General features: G+C 39.6%; 1 protein-coding gene across 12 annotated transcripts in view; it reads right to left on the bottom strand.

The window, feature by feature from the left end:
- Nucleotides 1–20387, bottom strand: part of stxbp5l (syntaxin binding protein 5L) — a 93052-nt gene that overhangs the window by 50059 nt on the left and 22606 nt on the right. For all 12 annotated transcript variants that reach the window (XM_086052474.1, XM_086052485.1, XM_086052483.1 and 9 more), the window contains one exon: nt 1940–2021. In XM_086052474.1, the coding sequence (XP_085908600.1) occupies nt 1940–2021 (82 nt within the window). The remainder of the gene's footprint in view (nt 1–1939; nt 2022–20387) is intronic.

The raw sequence follows: 20387 nt of genomic DNA on the forward strand, positions 1-20387 counted from the left end.
TTTTCTACACCTTTGTTTTAGTGGAGCTGCATCAACATCCAGTAAATGAATAAAAAATTATCTTTCGCATTTAGTAGATTTAAAGATTTAAAATGTTTTGTTTTTTTCCCTTTTGATTTGTGTGCATAATAGCATAAAAACAGGTAAAATGACACTGCAAGTCAGGTAATTTCCTTGATACTAAAGACAAACACGTAATTTGCTGTTGTTTCCAGTAAAGTACAGATTTTTTTTACTTTTTCTTTTTTCTTTCTTTGGTATTAGCTCAGAAATATTGCCTCCATTTATCTCCTGTTGCACCCACCTGTGCTTCTCCTTGCTTTCAACTAATATCGCTGCTCTTGTTATTCTATCTTCAAAATATTATTTATGTGTGTTTGACTTTCTTGTGGTATTCAGAGTAAAACATTATTTGATATACAATATACTTTATCTATGACAACATGATGAATGAAAACAAGAGGCAGATTTACTACCAAGCGAATACTTAAAGGACACTGTCTACCTGACTGCCTTAATTATGCTGAATATTATATAGGCCTATTATTAAATGCATGTTTGCACATTACAATGGATCCAATGGAAGCAAATTGGAATTGTGAATGCAGATCATCAGCTCACTAATAAATAATCAGTCAATAGTTTACCTGTATTTGAAAGTTAGCAGAAGAGACAACATGTGATCACATGATGTGTTTTTCTACAGACATGAAGCAGACTGCATATGATACGACCTACTGCCTAAGAATAGTGGGTCAAAAATGCTCTGATAATCAGAAGGCCTTGTGTAGCCCAACGTCATCAAAGCGGTACAATTGTTGGTGACCCAAAGACCGTTACAAAAATACAAATGAAACTGACCTGTGGTAGTGGCAGGTACAACAGAAAGGTTATGAATTATGAATTGGACGTAGCACTCAGTATCCCACAATTGACAACTGTATATTATTTTTAATTAAGCCTTTTATGAAAAGCAATTGTGTTGAAATTTGAGGTATCTTGAGACATATGTTGTTAAGCGTGTGGTAAACAAGAAAGTAGAGTTGATTATACTGCACATTTGTTTAAACTACTAACCACCTTTCTCTTTTTAATGTATTATTCATTCAACAAAATAATATATTCAAAACAGGCAAACAAACAACATAATTAGTCTAATAATATCCTGCACAACACAACCTCTGATCATAATTGCAATTCCACTTCATGTTCCTGCTCATGGACGAAAGAGAGAGCCCAGGCACGGTCACGGAATTCATTTTTGGGTATGACAACCTGCGGGGACGTCTGTGTGACGTAAATGTTCATGCTGTGATTCAACAGCCTCTTTTAAGAGTGGCCACTTTTGTGCTAGTCATTTAGATCAATACATCAAAGTGAATTTCAAGAGGAAACTCTGAGAAAGCAAGCATTAGCAGGGCAACCGCACGGCCCACACACTTGAGTGCAAGAGAGGGCAGTGACGTGCAGCAACGTTGAGGAGAACACCTGCATTAATCACATGGTCAACAATGACTATTGACCTCATTCTAAAGCTGACCACATTTGGATAATACTTTTATAATGCTCGGTCCAGTACCTTCCAGTCTTGTTTTATTTTATTCAAACAACAATATTATTATACATGTCTGTTTCGAAACATGGAAAAAAGACACAATGGAATAACTGCATATACTAATAAGCAAGACCCAAGGGAGCAAATTGTGAGTAGTTTTACTTCATTTCATGTAAAAAAAAAAAAAAAAACATTCAGGCATGTTTGTTTGAATACACATTGGACAAAACTTTTAAGACACAAAATCATTATCTGACCAAGATATTTAGTCCATTTTTTAGGAATAGTTTGCCCTCGCCAGCTAGATATGATTAAAATTCCTTTAAAACCATCTAGTAATAATAGACAGGTGTCCCGATGTTTTGACCAAGTAGTTCGTCTTACCTCATTGATAAGGAACTGAAGTTGAAGAACAGCTGCTCCGCTCTCATGCTGACAAAAGCAGTCAACCCCGGGTCGTCCCAGTCTGATGACATCACCGAGTCAAGGAATTGTAGCATTGTTCAGAAAAGGGATGTGAAAATATTACACATGTAAAAATGCTTATTGGTTTTACTGCATGTGTGCGTTGATGTCTTAAAACAGAGCAAAAAGAATAAATACAAAAATACAAAACATGAGTGCACAAGTGTCAAGGTTTGGCGGCCAGATCCGTCTCGCCTCATGTTTTAGAAGGCCCATAGTTAAATACAACTAAACAGCAGATCATGAACATCAATTTCACATTTCTTGCAAAAATCAGTACAAAATTTGGAAATTGTGCTCACCTTGAACTCTTTCAGTAACGTTGATGTGAAATGCGTTAGTGGGAATCCTAACGGGGAGCGCCATGGACGGCAACTGCTGTCAACTATGTTTTTCTATGGGAACGGGTGGAGAAAAGTCTCGGCCAACTGTGGTTTAATCATTAAGCCAGGAAAGGAAAAAAAAAAACTTTTGCCTATAGATGGCTGTATTGGATCTCTTTTGGATGAAATCAAGAAGAAAAAGTAGAAGCTATTATGTAATGTACGTACATACACTCATACACACACACATACACACCCACCCACACACTACTAAATACTACTACTGCTAAATAGCGTGCAAATAGTATATGGTGTTTGTCAAACATAAAATTGTTACACTGGTTATTTATAGTAAATAAATTATATTACTATCAAAAGTGCATTTTCATTGTTGGTACTTTATTGGAGAAAGGACTGTTCAGATGTTTGGGGCGTCACTAAAGAGAGAATTATTAGCGTCAAAGTCACTGTTTGCTAATTAAAAAATTCTGAGTGGGTTAGTTGTGGGGGGGTTGATTATCGGCCCAAAATAAGTGATTTGGGTGAAACTAACCCATGTTTTACTGCTGAGTACTAAAAAATGGAATACGGTAGAAACAAACTCTTTTTGTGTGTGATGAAAGAAGGGAGTCTAACCATTCGTTTGGTGGTTTCTGTGTTTACATAGGCATAAAACAAAATATTCTTGTGAGCCTTGAAAGATCAATCAGAATGCTCTAAATTGGCTGCATGGCACTCAAGAGCTTCTCTTTTCTGAAAATGGCTGGCGTTGAACAAGTTAATAATGTTGATATATTGCACACATTTTTATGTCGCCAAACCCTCTTTTAAAATAAATTGAACAAATGCTGAACACATTATTTTCCTTGCCTGATTCGAAACTACTTCTCCATTGTGTACAAAATATATTTTTATTTGGTGTCACAGTCCTATGGAGCCTCTGAGGTAAACCATAACTACAATGTGGCTTGCAATAAAAACAAGTTTCACACTCCTTCTTTAGTAGCTCTGAAGTTTCCATTTCTTTAGCCGTGGTAGCTGCACGAAAGCTACATCTTGCGTGCTTTATCTAATCCGAGCCTAAAGGACGCCTGGAGAAGGTTATAAATGCACATTGATGTTTGATGATTACTCCTCTTCCCCCACCTCAGGGCATTCACGTTAGCGGCGAAGCATCCGTGCAAGGAAAGCCAGGAAGGAACAATATCGGTACCTTACAGAGCCCGTTGGCTGTCTCTCTGATTCAAGTAAACAGTGTTCAGTCCGCGAAGCTAATGCTAATTATTTTTACAAGTATGCTCTGAAAGCAAAGGGGCTTCTGATATGTTGATAAGGAGTGTGGGCTGAACAGAAATCCAACTGCAGATCACTGTCAACAGGTTGTGTAGGCAAATGTTCACTGCTTTGCATTAAAATGATCCTGCTAGTGGTTTATCAGGAGATTTGTGATCCCAACAAACATGGACAGTATTATCATGATTGCACTGGCGAAGATGTATTGTCACGAACTCATCTTAACGTGTGGTACTGTACACGGAAAAGGATATTTGATTGGGGTGATTTGTGAATGACAACAAAACAAAATAAATTCCATTCTTATTTAAAAAACAAAAGAAGAAAGGAACGTGGTGTTTTTGTCCGTGTGTGTGTTAGTTAGAAGCCTGCATTATAGTCCTTACAGAATGCCGGAAGATTTAAAGGATCTTTGGGACACGTTGGACAATACCATCTGGACTCAAACGGAAATAGAAAATAAATTCACACACAAACAGCAATTAGAAAAATTTATCTTACCTTTGGGCTTAACGGGCATGTTTTGTTTTATTTTCACTAATGAATATGTTCTACCTATAAATTACAAGGTTGTTATTGAAAATAATTAGAAATTACATAAATGCTTCGCTGTCTGACAGTACGGTTATAGTTACTGTTAGTTGTCCTACAATGCGCTACAGATGATATACATTTGCAGGAATGACAAACTACAGTATAAATGTGACTTTTAGAGATGGGGGAAGGCTGGTTTTGCCTTTCCATCTTCCTCACAAAGTGAAACTACTCTCCACCTCACCTGGCATGAAGTCGACCCACAACATCATACAAACAGCTCAGGGCAAGGTGATTGTGTAACATTTATCAGCTGCAATCACATATCCGTTCTGTTATTTTGAGAAAACGTGCAACGCCATAATGAATAGCTTCGGTAAGTAATCAGGGAGCGTTGCAGGCTATGGAACACAGGTTTTAACACAAAACTTTAGATATATATATGAATGCTTTGACAGAAAGAAAGAAAGAAAGAAAGAAAGAAAGAAAGAAAGAAAGAAAGAAAGAAAGAAAGAGTCTATTCTACCATTTTTTCACAAAAGACTGAAATGTCCATAGGGGATTGTATATGTACACTGCAATTGGCTGAAGACCAGTCCAAAGTCAGCTGGGATAACATTTTAGATCCTCCAAACGACAATTTCAGAAACTTGGCCTGTAACGTGGAAATAGTCTAGTGGCGCACTTCGGTACAGACAGCATGTGTTCAGTTCCAACTCAGTGACGGTGTTAATGAGAGTGTGAATGGTTGTCCGTCTCTATATGTGCCCTGCGATTGACTGCCGAGTCAATGTTTCGCGCCAAGGGGAGGGTGGTGGTAGGACCAGAGCAGGGGTGTCGAAAAAGACCGCAGGAGGGGGAAGGATGCATGGTGATCGGAGTGCCTTCCAGAAAACCTGCTGACTGGGTTGGAGCTCAAACCTCGGGCGTGAAAGGCATGCAAAGACACTTTTTTTCATGAAAGGATTCCAACAGTTCAAGGCGTCAGTTTCATTCACCCTTCTTCCAAAAGAAGGGCCAGCTTAACAAAGAGTGTTGAGAGAAGACAAATATGACAAGAGGAAGAATCAACACGGGTTACGTGCAAAGCGGTCAGACTCCATCTTAACCTTGTGAGTCGTTAAAAAAGATAAAGCAGAATGTTGTTTGTTTTTCTTGGCTAAAGTTAAAGGGGATATGTTCCCAGCAGGCCCACGAGTTGAAACACGGCATTTAGATATATATTACATATGTGGAATAAGAGTTAATCCACCCGTTTTTGTCCATCTCTGGGGGCGGCCATTTTGTCACTTCTGTTGACTGAAAATGACATTACAACTGCTCAGGGCTCAGGTAACGACCAATCACGTCTCAGCTTCAGAAAACAGGTCAGCCGTGATTGGCCATTACCTGAGCCCTTAGCAGTTGTGATGTCATTTTCAGTCGACAGATTTGACAAAATGGCCGCCCCCAAAACCTACAAAACCGGGCAAAAACAGGTGGATTAATTCTTATTTCACAAACGCAATATTTATCAGAACGCCGTGTTTCAATTAGTGGGCCTGCTGGGAACCTTTCTTGAAAAATATATGATTGTGTTGACTTCCCTTTAAAAATTTGTTTTAACACTTGTGTGGCAGAGTGAAAACTATCTGAGCTCAGAGCTACCTTTGGACATTCCTTTTTGTCAGAAATGTTCATTAGGTAATTATTCGCTACGGGAACTCAGAACTCTTTCTTTATTATGAATCACTCCTCAGCAGTGTGTTGACTATGGACTGACTGTAATGACCATCACTGATTCCAGTCACTTAAGGGTATAAAAGCCAGTGTACTGTATGTGTGTGATTTAAGCGCCTAAAAGGGAGTGGACGGAAACAGATTTAAATCATCAGTGTGTCAATGTGCATCACTCTCCCCCTGGCGGACCACTCTTAGCGCACATCACATTCAAATTCACATCACACTCGGGGCCACATCAAAACAACCGAGACACTGTCAGAACACAAAGCTGATGTGAAGGTGAACCGCCTACATCCAAACAAGAGATAAACACTGCACTGCTGCCAGAGAACTACATAGGGACATGCCACGGAGAAATTGTTTATTTCGGTTGAATTGTGATCACCTCTCCCGTGCAAATGAGACAATTGACACCAAAATAAATGCCAGAATTCTCTTTAACATGTAACTGTGAGCATCTCTTCTGATTGGCAGTATAACAAAGAACTTTGTGTCAAAACTAAGTCGTAATTTTAAAATTTGCCAATTTAGTTCCATGATGGCGTGCAAGTTTCAATTCATCATGAGGTCATGTCGGCAGTTTATTTATTTCTATTCCCCACATCCAATATCAAGCACATACAACCATTATGAGTGGACATGGAGCAAAATAGAGAAAGCAAAGAGCAAATTGGATTTACACCAGTGAGTGAGCCAGAAGCCAAGAGGCAACTCCCCTTGACCTCAATTGAATTACGATAAAAGTGGCTGATATAGTTTGTCCCTGCTTGTTTAAAATGTTGACATATGTCCTTGCCAGAAAGAAAAAACATCCTTAATTAAAGAGTCAATTAGTCACCACTGTTATTGCACTAGACAAACAAGTCATTCATTTTCAAATGTGCAGGTGCAGGAGAAGAGAAAAGGTCGTGGGAAGGAACAATTTGACATATTCCTTTTTAAATACCAAACTCATGAAAACATTCATGTCAACAGAGCCAGGGTTGCCAAGTCATTTCCTATCTGAAGTAAAGTTAACATGCTCTAATCAGCAGATTGGCAACATCATAAACACTAACAGAGACTTAATATCCCGATTAGCGCACTTTGATTGCGCAATAACATTGATTTTTTGTACCAGTCGAATATTTAAACAACTATATAAAGCCAATGTTCTGCCTTTGTGGCCGAGCCATCTGGCCACTCTGTTAAATTCTGTGCATCTGCTTTATCCTGAGTGTCTGTCAATGAGTCATTCTCTCCCTCCAACAGGCCTCTGTGCTGTCAACCAGCAATTTGCAGCCATCACGACATTACTCACTTTACTATGCAATTCCAAGGGACAACTATTGTATTGTGAACTTGGCCCAAAAAAATACAAAACATCTTTATTCGTCATTCAGGCCATGCTAATCTCCAAAGGGTGACGAGTATCGACCGGAATCTCATTGGTTGTTGAAGTCGTTGCACCTTAAATCAAAAGGTCCTCTGTTTTGTCTTCAACAACCAAATAGCACACAGATATTCTGATCTACTGTAATTACCTTCTATATGTGATTTTGAATAAAGCTCTACAGCTTTCAGCTCATCAGTTGCAATCAGTGTTGACTGGTTATCACATGTTGCATGTGGCCCATTTGAACACATTATACACACAGTTAATTTAGCCTGTTCTGTGAAGTGTAAATGCAAATAGATTAATTTAGCGTGCGATTCATCAAACCTGAGATTAATTGCGATGGCTTCCTTTGCATCTTTACGTCCCGGGGTCTGAAAGGCAGATGCATACTAGCCAAAATTGTCGAGACATGTCATCTATTCTGCAATGCAGATTTGGAGTTTGAATGGTCTAAGGGCTCACTGAGGCAGTCACAAGAAGGTGTCATGCCAAAATTTGACAAAACACCTTTCAACTCTGTACTTCTGTGCATCTGGTTCATTTGCATAGATGATTGGTGAGCGGTTTTCCGGTTGTGCTGTCCCAATTTTAAATGCAGTCTTACATAGGTTGGGCACATATTGTCACGCACTCAGGATGAGCTGAATCAAACAAAACATGACTTTTATGTGGTTGGTGGCTTCAACCAAAATTTCCGGGGCAATCAATATATTTTCTGTAAATCAATATGTTCGTCAGGTCCCATATGCCTTGAGGAATATAATCATCCTGCCATGTTGTGTGTCATAATGACCCACTGTAAAACAGTGTTTATTGTGTGTTCTCCCCCCCACCAGTTTCTTGTAGTTCAGAGTACTGACATTAAAAGTGGTCAAAGCATGCAAATTTTCCAAATCACATGACGGCAGTTTGATAGAAGATTGATCCCACCATTAGCTCTCTAATTGACCCTAGATCCACTTCTCCTTGTATCTCTAGCCATCCATGTTAAAAATCTCATTCTCATCCTGCAGGATAAGCAATTACTACTACCACCACCACATTTTTCAATTTTTTTTTCTTATCTTCTTTGCTTGAGCATGTGTGTGTGTGTGTGTGTGTGAGGTGTATAATAATTACATTGTGCTTGTTTAATAACAGTGGTAAAGCAGTGGAGGGAAGGTCTGTCAATTTATATTAGAGTATCATCTCACAGCAGAGTGAATGCAAAACCAAAACTGGAGGAAGTGAGGTGTGTATGCACATATGTGATCAATGGTATTTGTGTGGTTGGTTGTTGATGCTTTTGGATCACATTTGAGTGTTGGAATTTAAAAAAAAAGAAAGCTGGTTGACAAAGTGGCGTATTCTCGCTGTAGATGTTGCTTGTAAACATACACTCATTGTGACAGTTGTAAAGGTTATGGCACAACGTGACATCATTCCAGACAACATAATAACCGACCGCAATCTTCTCCTTTCCACTGTTTTCTCACTCTTGCCAAAGCTCAGCCATTAAGTACCATCCATAACAACAGAGTCAACATGAATTATTAAATCAATGGAAGAGTGTTTCCAGCACCCTTGAAAGGCAAGTAATGGCTCAGGCACTCCTAAATCCAGCATTAGTATTATTTAGATCCACTTAAAATGACTCCATGCTTGTTTATCCATCCATTTCCAATAGTGCTTGTCCTCATTAGATTCGGAGATGATGTCGAGTTTCTACAAGCTCAGGACACATAGACAACCAGTTAAATTCACATTCATACCTATAGAACATCTATATCGTTTCTGATGTTTGTTTATATCGTTCTTTCACAACAGCTGCAGCTATAACAAAACGCTTTAACAACAGAGCAATTCTTTTCACTTTATCTACTGGTACTGGCGCAGTGATGTTCATCTTGTCTCCTTATTAGTTTAGTAGGTTTAAAGTGGAAGTTAAAGTGGAAAACAACCCAAACATCCTTTTTTTTAAAAAAATACCTGTATGTTCCATGCAGCCCCATGAGTTGAAATATAGCATTCTGATTAATATTGCGTCTGTCGAATATGAGTTAAGCAACAAAATCCACCTGTTTTTACCCATCTCTTGGGGCATACATAAACATATACATATATATTGTACATATACACATATATATATATATATATATATATATATATATATATATATATACATACATACATACATATTCATATATACACATACATATATACACACATTTATTTATAAATGCATATACACATATATATATATATATATATACACATACATACATATATATACATACATACATATATATATACATACATATATATGTTTTTAAATAAATATATGTTAATATTTTTTGAATAAATATATATATATATATATATAAGTTATATAAGGCGATTATATAACGGCCCGCCAGTCCGTCACTGACCGTTAGTTCGTCAGTATATACTGATGGACCGTCACTGACAGATGCAGTTAGTGACGATTACATTAACAGATGAAAACCCATTTCTGTCATTCGTCAGTCCGTTTTTTTTAAAAGGTGTCTCATCAATCGTCAGTAAAATAGGTCTGGTCCAGTCAATCTGACGGGATGCCCACCTCTGGATATACGTACATAATGTATACACATACATTTAGGATGTTTGTGGCATGTGCCACTCTTGCTATCACCTTCGTCTACAAGCAATTACACGCAATCTGGCTCTTGTGCACTCTTGGCTGTATTCAAATGGGCAGTTCAGTGAGTAATTAACCCGCAGATAGGATGTTCTGAGGGAATCGAATATCTCCTTTGGAAGTTGGCACATGTCTGCAATAGAAATATTTCGATAAAGGCAGAAAGAGTCAGGATAAACCTACAGAACTGTGTCCTTATTTCGAGTGATAAAAAGCAGCCCATTTAGAACAGACAATGCGAGCTGATTGTAAATGTTGAGGGTCAGTGTGTTTCCTCGTCTGCTCGTGTTAACAGAAACACAATTATTGGTGATGACATTTTCAAAAACAGCCGGATCATTGGGTTATGTTATTCTCTTTCAAAATGCCACCTATAATTCATGAGATGAAACAGATGAGATGGTGTTATACGTGAATGAGTTCACGCTCTAAAGAGCCAACAAAAACAAATTACCTGTTGGTAGAAATGTAATTAGCAACTCAGGGGTTCTAATTTGTAGCACAATGACTTAAGTGCACTGTCTCATGAATACGGACAGAACAGCCAATGTGTATTTAGTTTTTTATACGGAAATTAGCAGTAGACCTGCAAATTCACTGCTGCAGTCGACAGTCAGAAGAGCCAACGATAATGGAGGTGGTGTTCTCTTTATTGAGCGAGGAGCCAAATTTGTTAAAAAAAAAAAAAAAAATTAAAAAAGGGGGCTTTTCTAAATGGCCCTTTGCACACTTATTGTGAGGCGCTGGAAACAACTAATTTCCCCTCACTAATTGGCAAATAAACTTTTCTATACCACTTGCCTTTATTCACAGTTGAGCTGGATGCTATCTCGGCTAGCTTTAGTCGAAAGGCGGCGTACACCATCGACTGGTCGAGATTAAGGACGGGATTTGAGAAGAGTTTAGCAATTCCAATTATTGATACAGTTTATAAATGCAATTCTTTATCAATTCCACCGTCCCCGGGGTTGAGAGTCTCGTATGCTATGCAGCAAGTTAACAGGCCGGGCTGCTAACCCACCGGCGGTGGTTAGTCGAAAAGCTCCAGAGGAATCACAGAATACCTTGATTGAAATCATCTCACATGTCGCCACTTTAGCACGCCATCTCTGCGCCTCAATGTCCACGCATCATTACATGAATGTAAGAGAGTGGGTTTGATTGGTCATACTTGGAGAGTGAGGCATAAAGTGATGCTTGAGGATGGAAGAATTAAGTGACTGTTGTTGTGTTACAGTCTCGGAATGTAAATTAACGTAGCAACAGAGCTAAACCATTACCCCAGGCATCAAAAATCATGATATAAACAACAGAGTGTCATAGACATATTTTGCACAGGGCAAATAAAATCGTTTAAACTGAACTATTGTGAGGTACATAGTAGGGCTGTGCAATTAATCGAAATTCAATTAGGATTATTACACTCCACGATTACAAAATTGGCCAAAATAATTGCTATTAATATTCTTTTTTTTTTTTTTTTTTTTTTTATGTTAATGGAGCAGCCCTAGTTCATAGAAATCGCGCCAAGTTTTGCGTAAAGCACTCCTAGTCTATTTTGTGTGACTTGAAGAATATTCTTGAATATTTTGGTGGGCTTCAGAATTGGATGATTTTTTTTGAGGCACATCAAAGCCAACACTGATACAGGTGTGAATAAATCATTAAGGATTTAAAGTGACAGTCTCTTCCTCCTAACATCATGGAGATTACAGTATTGATTGTTTGGGTTTCAAAGAGGCCTTTTTTTCTGAGCCCACATAAGAATTTGCATTACTCAAAGGAAGACTAATGTTACATGGCTGATAATTATTTAGTCTCAGAACTGGTATGGTTTATAAAAGACGTCTCACCAAATCCGTTCAAACATGACATCCGGCCTTCATGTGAACTCTTGACCTGAAAAGACTCTCAACAAAGCCAACCTCAAGCAGACAGAGGAACCACTGCAGAACTACAGAGAAGTGGGCCTTGGTTATCTTTCCAGAGCAATTTCATCTTTGCATGCACATGTAACTTTCACTATACGAGCAAATATAGAAAGCTCCACATTGTATTCACAAAGCTCTCAGAAATATTTTGCGCATGGGTGTGTTTGTCTTTTAAATGGCAAGGCTGAGCTGTTTGTCAAGTGCTGCAGTGACAAGTCCAGCAAGATTTTCTGCTCCACAGAATATGTGAGGCTAACAAAAGAGCTTGCCGCGGCCAAGCCTTCCAGGGTACACGCATTGCCACTCAACGAGCAGATTGGAGAAGCCCACCAATGCAATGCTCCGAAAACTGTGCGGCAGTCAAGAGCCAATAGCCTCGGTCTGTCACTTTGTCTAGATAAGGTGCCGTTTGACAACAGGAGATATTGATTCAGCTGCCTGCAGGCTTTTTATAGAAGCCGGCACCATCATTATGACCCATCGCCCTGCCTGCCTGTTTGCCTGCCTCAATGCCTCCCCATCAACAGAGAGACAATGTGTGGATAAATACGAATTGAGGGGGGGGGGGGGTGTCAACGATGGCGAGGGTGGAATATAGCGATGGCAATCTTAAACATAATCAAATGAAGGCGACTGAAATGAGGCAGATCAAAGGATGGGACGGGGGATTAGGCGGGAAAGATAAAAGAGCAAGTTAAGGTTATGGAAAATTGAAAATGTAAAGTGAGGGGAAATTTGAGGATGAATAAGTAAGATAAAGAACATTTGTGTCTGTCGGATTTACTATATGTAAAACCTGTCCTCTCACCGACTCAGGAGGGCCATAAAAAAGAAAATGTATATGAAGAGTTGGAGTATCGCATGTTGGCACACACCAGGCAATTTCTTACTCATAGATTTTATAAAAAGAATATCCCAGGATCATTTTGTAAATGGGATTATCACTGTTGCACGAGCACATATGTAAATGTCGTAATCAATTAGGACCTCGTCTAGAAGCAAGTCATTAACCATACTAGAACGAAAGCGGTCTTTGCCATGTATTTACTTTACACATTTGTTTCCAATAGTGACACATTATTACTTGGCTCAACACAATTTTTTTCAGGCATGTGCCCAAACATTGCAGTCCTCCCACACATACCTCGACAAACAAGGTTGTATTACAGTATATAGCCTACTCCATACAGTCCTTTCACACTCTTTTCTGATGTTCTCTTGCACATACAATGCTGGTCTTCATCACACCGAATGTCCAATCCTGTGTTATCCAACACAAACCTGGGATTGAACAGATGCTGCTGTATTTATTTGATTTCAACAAAGGCTGAGAGATGCACTGAAAACTCCTAAGGCGCTCAATTAGCTCTGATGCTTTGTAGATACGGAAGTTTCATCCCACCGGAATTCGTTTGCTGCCTTCAACACGGGATGTGTTCAAAAATGTACTCTTATGCCTGAACTCTAAATAACCGAACGGCATATTTGAAAAATGATCAGAGTTTACAAATAGTCCGAGTGAAGCAGTGCGCGCTCGGAGTGTATTTCCGAACGCGCCCACGATTATGTATTGGGGATTTTGAATTCCATTTCAAGCGCTACTGTTCTTGGTCTTGTCAAATAAGTTCCCCCAAAAGGTGACTTATACGCCAGAGCACCATATATTTTTTTGTCTTCATGATGCATTTTTTTGACTATTGTGACTTATACTCTGGAGGGACTTGTACTCCGAATAATACGGTATTAAACTCAAGTTTTAAAAAAAAAATGAAGCTAGTTGGTAGTCCTCAATCAAGCTCAACAAAAGAGTCCGATTCAGTTTAGTAGTTCCTACATAATGTTGGCGTAATCACATGGTGGTGATCAGCAATCTTTTATTGCTGATTTCATTTAGTTTTTTTGGCCTTCCTGGTGTTCAAGTCCCCTATACTAACATCTGTATCACGTCTATCCCTACATGCTGTCTGGAAAAACATACAGTAATTCTATTCTTGCAACATCAACTTTATTCTTGAAATATATTTTTGGGGTGGCCCAAATACACTTATTAGCGAAGAACCTCCACATCACAAGTTCAAAAGTTGCTAATCTGAAATGTTACAGTGCTGTTCTTGGCTCCGTTTTTTAGCAAGCTACAGCAAAACATACTGCAGTGGCCCTCTAATTGCATTTCATCTAAAATTCAAACAGTTGATGTTTTTCCCTGACTGCATCCTCAATGCGCTCTTCTCCAACATTCTCTCACCATCCCTTCCTCTGCGTCTTTGATTAAGTCCTTTAAAATCTGAAGTTTACGCCTCACAAACGGTGAGTCACATTGTAGGAAGATAAATCAGCCCGATTCGACGCTGCTGCCAAGAAGCGCTCTGTCTCTCTCTCTCTCTCTCTTTCTCTCTCATCCTCAACCTCTTCTCATCTTCTCGCCGGCATCCCTGTGTTCATCCTTGCGTTCACGCACGTACCCCTACACAAACACCTGCTTGCACGAGAAGGCGCGCATCCTGTTCAAGGGTGTTCAACCGCCTCTCTGCACACTCGAGCCTGAATATGACACGTTTTCCACGCGTACATGGCTGTAAACATCCAGATGCAACACTGAGCTTGTGACATTGTTTGCATGTTAAAGCCTCTAAAAGGCTGCGCGCAAAGATTGAGGGCCACTGTTCACCTTAGAGACAACGCATGGAAATAAATAACCACAACATATGAAACAAAGACGGAAGGAAGCTGAAAGGAAAGAAACTAAAAGAAGCCGTCAGGATTACCGCTGACACAAATGACTGAAATCCTCTCACACTTAATTGAAATCTTTTTAGAGACAATCCTAACATTATTTATTTATTTTTTTTTTTTTATCGTTTTGTGACTTTCTGGCTAAGGATATCCAAGACATTTTTACATCGTTCTCTGCAGACAGGGCTCTGCTTGCACTAATAATGCGAAATAAACTTCCCGTTCTCTCATGCCGGAGTGCCACTATTTATTTTTACATTGCAGAACGAGAGTGTTTGAAGAAAAACATATTACTCGCTCAAGATGAAAGTGCAACAAACAAAAAAACAGAACAACAAAACAGTTGCGGGGGAGAAAAGAAATCTAAAAATATGCCATTGCATTCACAGAAGATAACGTGCTGAATGACATCACCTCTGTAAGTGTGAGGAGAGATGGCGGTAGCGGTGAATGCGGTGCCACTAATAGCTCATTATGATGCAGATGGCTGTGCTGATGGGATAGGTCATGACTTTGCTTTGCATTTCTTCCAGATGTTCAAACTGCTGCTGAGACCCAGGAAACCGTAGTGTCAATCAAAATTGACTTTTGAAATGTGCAGTGCCTTAAATATCTGCATGCAGACAATAACGTGCAAAAAAAAAAAAAAAAAGAGCTCATTACATCACGCATATTTCAACCTTTAAACGCAATGCCTTGAATCGAGAAGAATTCAGAATCTGACCAGCATTTTAGAAAAAAATACTTTACGGTAGTGATGTAAATGACATCACCAAGACCTAGAAAAGAACAAAAAACGCACAGTTTTCTGCATGCAGTTCAGGGGGTCCTGGGCTAACAAAAATTCCAAGGTCACGAACAACACCATGTTGGCTGTTTTTGTGCTCAGACCCTAAAGCATTGCTTTGGCGCAATCTACTGACACCTTAGTGCCAAGAATCTATATTGAAGTGAGTTTAAGAGCTTCATGTAGTGCTTGACCACCATTTTGTAGCATCTTGGTGCTAAGGAACTACTGTATGTTGAAGTGAATTGAGGAGCTCAGTCGCTATATTATGGCATCTATAGCCATTATAAACTAGTTTGGGGCTGTCAATTACTAATTGCTGTACACACTGTAAAGCTATTTCTGCAAAACGTTAAGGGGTTCATTAATTATATCGAGTGATGTCCGAGCGTTTACCAGATCACATGGTACCTGGTTGCGCGTCACATATAACACTGAAGCTACAATTACTGCCTTGAAATTGCAGTAAGCAAACAATCGCATCAAAATTTCCAGTCAGAGAAAAGAAACTGCTGTTTTTTTAAGACTGTTTGTAAAAACAAAACATTTGGATGAAAATATTCCAAATTTGCTGTATTCCCTACTGAGTAGACATCCACATTTATCAAGTCCAGTGCACTCATTCAACAACCAATTTCCATTTAGAGTGAATTGGCACACACTTTGAGCATAGTTCCTCTCTGTATGCATCAACACCTGGAGTTGACTCACCCTTGGTCCCCTTCACATCCCCTCCTGAACTGTTTCATTTCCACATCTCGCATGTTCACAGCCCTGCAGTAGCTTCTTATCCAGCGCTTGAGTTTAGTTTCCCCACTATTTTCCGTTGCGTCTCTCATCATCCTTCAGGGGCCCCACAGATAAAGAACTGTATCACCCAAACACGAGAACACAAAGATGAGGAAAATAGCGTCAATTGCCACGTGTTCTCATCTCTATACTCTCTGTTTGGCTCTGGGGGGGGGGTACTGACGAAAAATAGATCTGGTATTAAGTCCGGGAAGAAATGTCTTTATGGAGCACTACCAGCATGTGTTCTCCTGGTATGAATAATGTCTTATACCGGGGGAGCACATATACCTGCATGAGATTAAAGGAATATAAGCGCCTCTCACTCTCTCTGGTCTTTGGAGGATATGATGGATGTGCTGAATGAGGCTTATGTGCAAATAAGGAACAAATCAGGAGGATCCTCACATAATTACTGTATGTATCTAATTTTGACACTGTTGATTAGAGAACATCCAAAATACATTCAAAAATGTGCAACTTGGTTTTGTTTTTAAAGTCATTGAGAATGTACATTGCATAATCATTCTAGTCTGGAAAAAGAATGATTCAAAATAAATACTAACTAAATAACTCAACTAAATAACTAAAAGTCCAAAGTGACATTCGGGCGCATGGTGAGTTCAACATTTGACAATTACATCTTTGCTAGTCAGTATTATCAGGTAGCATGTATGGCAAAAATAACAGTTAGCCCTCACAGATACGCAGACACACACACACACAAAAAATTTCACCCTCACCCAAAAACTCTCACATTTAAAGAACCTCTGACACCACCAAAGAAACCTCCCACACAACATAAACCTCTCACGTATACCAAAAACCTCTCAAACTCCCCACAAAAATACACAACAAAAAACTCGAAGGAAAAAAAAAATCATTCCTACCAAATGCCTCTCACACAATCAAATACCTCTCACAGTAACCCCCAAAAAATAACACTCAAACACTACAAACTTTCACACTCCCCAAAAAACACACATCCACCAAAATCATCACACACACAAAGTTCTTATTCCCCCAAATTGCTCTTACCAAAACCCACAAGGATTATGAGTTACTACTTGTCTGGGATTTTTTTTTTTTTTTTCCCAGCGCACTTCTAGCTGCTGGATCTGGTGAGACACTACCACTCTTTACAAATCACTCCTCACTCATGCTATGAATCCAATTCAATTTTGAATCTGTCAGCTCACACCTTTTTTTGTGGGGTCTACAGACTCTTCCTGTGCTATTCTCTCAGGGGGGTTCTCTCAGAGTACTCCAGCTTCCTCCCACAGCCCCAAAATGCATTTTCACTCTGAATTTATCACAGGTGTGAATGTGTCTCTGTGAAAAGCCAAGGGTGAACTCCGCCTCTCTCCAGTTTCATAGAAAATGAATGGCTGGCTTTGTGACTACACTATGCTATGCAATAACTTGACATAATCAATTGGCAGAGTACGTCCATGATCATTCTGTTCACAAAGCACCGTGGGCAATGATTCAGGTCTCCCACATCCTCCCCCATCGAAGGAGGTGGAGGCCAGTAGTCGTGCCCAACTCTGTGTGGTGAGATGCATTGTGCTCATTCACTAGTGAATCCACGCTCATAAAAGTCTGCGTGATCCGATCAGGTTAAACGTACAACTCAGTTTCACTCTCTAACAGTCCAATTATGGACGACTTTTTAGAGAGTCCCATATGCATCAGTTGAATAGGCACATACAGTTCTGCCTTTTTTTTTTTTTTTTTGTTAATAACATTTGGGAGTATATCCTGCACTCCTGCCTTGCCAACCCTGCTTTCCTCTATGCCACCACGACAAACCCCACAAATGTGAAAATACACAATATACTTGTATACTATATAAAAACAACTTTTAATAGTTTCCCCCCCTTCCACTCACTGTACGTTAAACTTGAAATGTTTTGCTCAGGTAACGACTTTGACTATGTTGATCAGATACTGAAGGATAATAATGGCTTTATATTATTTTCGACAGAAGTAACAAAATGGCCGCCCCTCATATATGGCTAAAAATGTGTGGCTTTTGCTGATCAACCCATATTCCACAAAATTAATCGAAATGCCATGTTTAGACTAGTGAAGGCAGAGAGGATAAATTATTGCAAAGAATTGTGGGGGGTTGACACCCTTTAAGAGGCGGGGCCTAGTGCATTGGCTTGTGACGTCTGCGATTCGGCATGTGAGTCTATCGGTGAGAGCTGTGGTGGATAAGAGCTTCTGCGTGAGTGTGCTTACTGTGTTTGACTGTTCTGGCTTTCAATGCCTGAAAAAGCCATCGGTGACTCTGGCTCTCCTTTCCCACATACACGGGCATTGCAGTAAAGGCCTCATGAATGGAAAGCGATTACATGTAATCAAGAGTGCTGTTTGCCATTTGATAGAAAAAAAGAGACGTATTTACCTTTTCAGTTTTGAGAAATTCCGCAGATTTATTTTCTAATGGCTCCATAAGCGTTTGCATTCATTACCTGCCTCGCTCGTGCATCATTTCCCATGTCTATCTCCTCTCATCAGGCCTCCTCTGCAGCGTTAATGAGCACTAATATGAATCATTTTCCATCATCTGTAGCGCATTTGGCAAACCAAAAGGAACAGTCATGAATGCATGAAAACCAGGGAAACGATTTTAAAAAGGCGTTTTTTTTGCGTTTTTTTTCATGGCCGGCAGATGTCTAGACAACAACGCCTGGACGCTTGTACGCGACTGCTCCCGGCCCGGGCGATGAGGTGAGGAATCAAATTAACAAGAGAGGCAGCTGGCACCGGAAAGGCCCTTCGGCAAGGGTCTGTTGTTTAGAAGATAGGATGAATTAATGCGATATGATGTGCGACACCGCGCGCTCCCTCTTTCTGACACCTTGCTGAGATTCACTGCATCATCTCTCTGCTCACCAAAGACACGGTGATACAAATTGTGCTTAGAAATTGTTTTTGCCCCAAAGGTTCACATTTTTTTTTTTATGTTCAGTGGTAACATTTGTATGTAGAGATATACCCATGGCAATGTACCAACCTCTCAACAAGCACAAAATATGAGTGTTTACCCTGAATGAATGAATGAATGAATGAATTAGAAGCAATGTCAAAAGTACAGAGCTTGCATTAGTGGACTATTCCTTTGTGTGGGCGAATAAATGAGAACAAGTCCATCCTTACAAATGTGTTCTTGCCACAACGAAACAAATAGAAAAGTGCAACAGGCAAGAATGTGTTGCCCCACAAATCAATCGGTGATTAGCAGTGAGGACAATCACCAGAGAATTGCCATTTGCAGAGCAGTAAAGCACAAGTATCAAGTTGACCTTCAACACCTGCTAGCTAAATCCCCTTGGATTGAACATTATTCAAAGTCAGTGGAGAAGCTGTGGCTTTGACGGCAAGGAAAAAAATACATCAAAAACAGGACACAAAGTTCCATTTGCATGCCGTGCTTTTACTTGCTTTTTGCTGGAATGAACAATCGGTTACGTTGAGAATTTCATGTGGAAGGTTGTGCTATTCAGTGTAATGGAAGCCAGGCTTAGCTTTACTCGGTGTGTTTCGTAAAACAAAAAGTGCACGTCTGCAAACAGATCATGTCTGAATTTGCATAATTTGAGTCAACACCGATAACAAACCAGCAAAGTCAGCTCGATTACATCCAGAGTTTTTGCACCCTATACACTCAATTTTCACTTCATGCTATTGTTGGCACGTTCTGATGGTGCAACTGGAAAACACAGCTGTGTGCATCATAACGCAATTAAGCGATTGATGAGCCAGGGCGGATGTTTTATTTGGCGTCACTTTGTCATGAATTCAAATTGTATTGTGTGTTGGTGACTGGTTGGACAGCAGCCTATCCCATCTGACTTTGGGCAAAAGGTGAGGTTCACCCTCGCGACCGCAGAGGAGCATAGTCTGGGCTTGCTTTTTTTCCCCGCCCCCTGCTTTATGTTTTTTCTTTTTCGTTCGTTCTGGGGTTTTGTTGTTTTTTATATCTCTTTGCCTATTCGGGTTCGAATTCTCTTCTATGGACAATTTGAGTCTCCAAAGACACTAACATGCATGAGTATGCTAATGTGTAATGCAAGTGTTCTTTTTATGTCTATATGGTATATGCCAAAATTGTGTGTATTTTTACATAATTGTTAATTAATTTCACACTTTCAAGAGGTGTGCTTCCGAAGCACATTTAATTGCATACGATGTATACAACATAGAGTC

Source organism: Filicampus tigris, chromosome 14 (assembly GCF_054856515.1).
Source record: "Filicampus tigris isolate MCC_2025a chromosome 14, RoL_Ftig_1.0, whole genome shotgun sequence".
NCBI lineage: Eukaryota > Metazoa > Chordata > Actinopteri > Syngnathiformes > Syngnathidae > Filicampus > Filicampus tigris.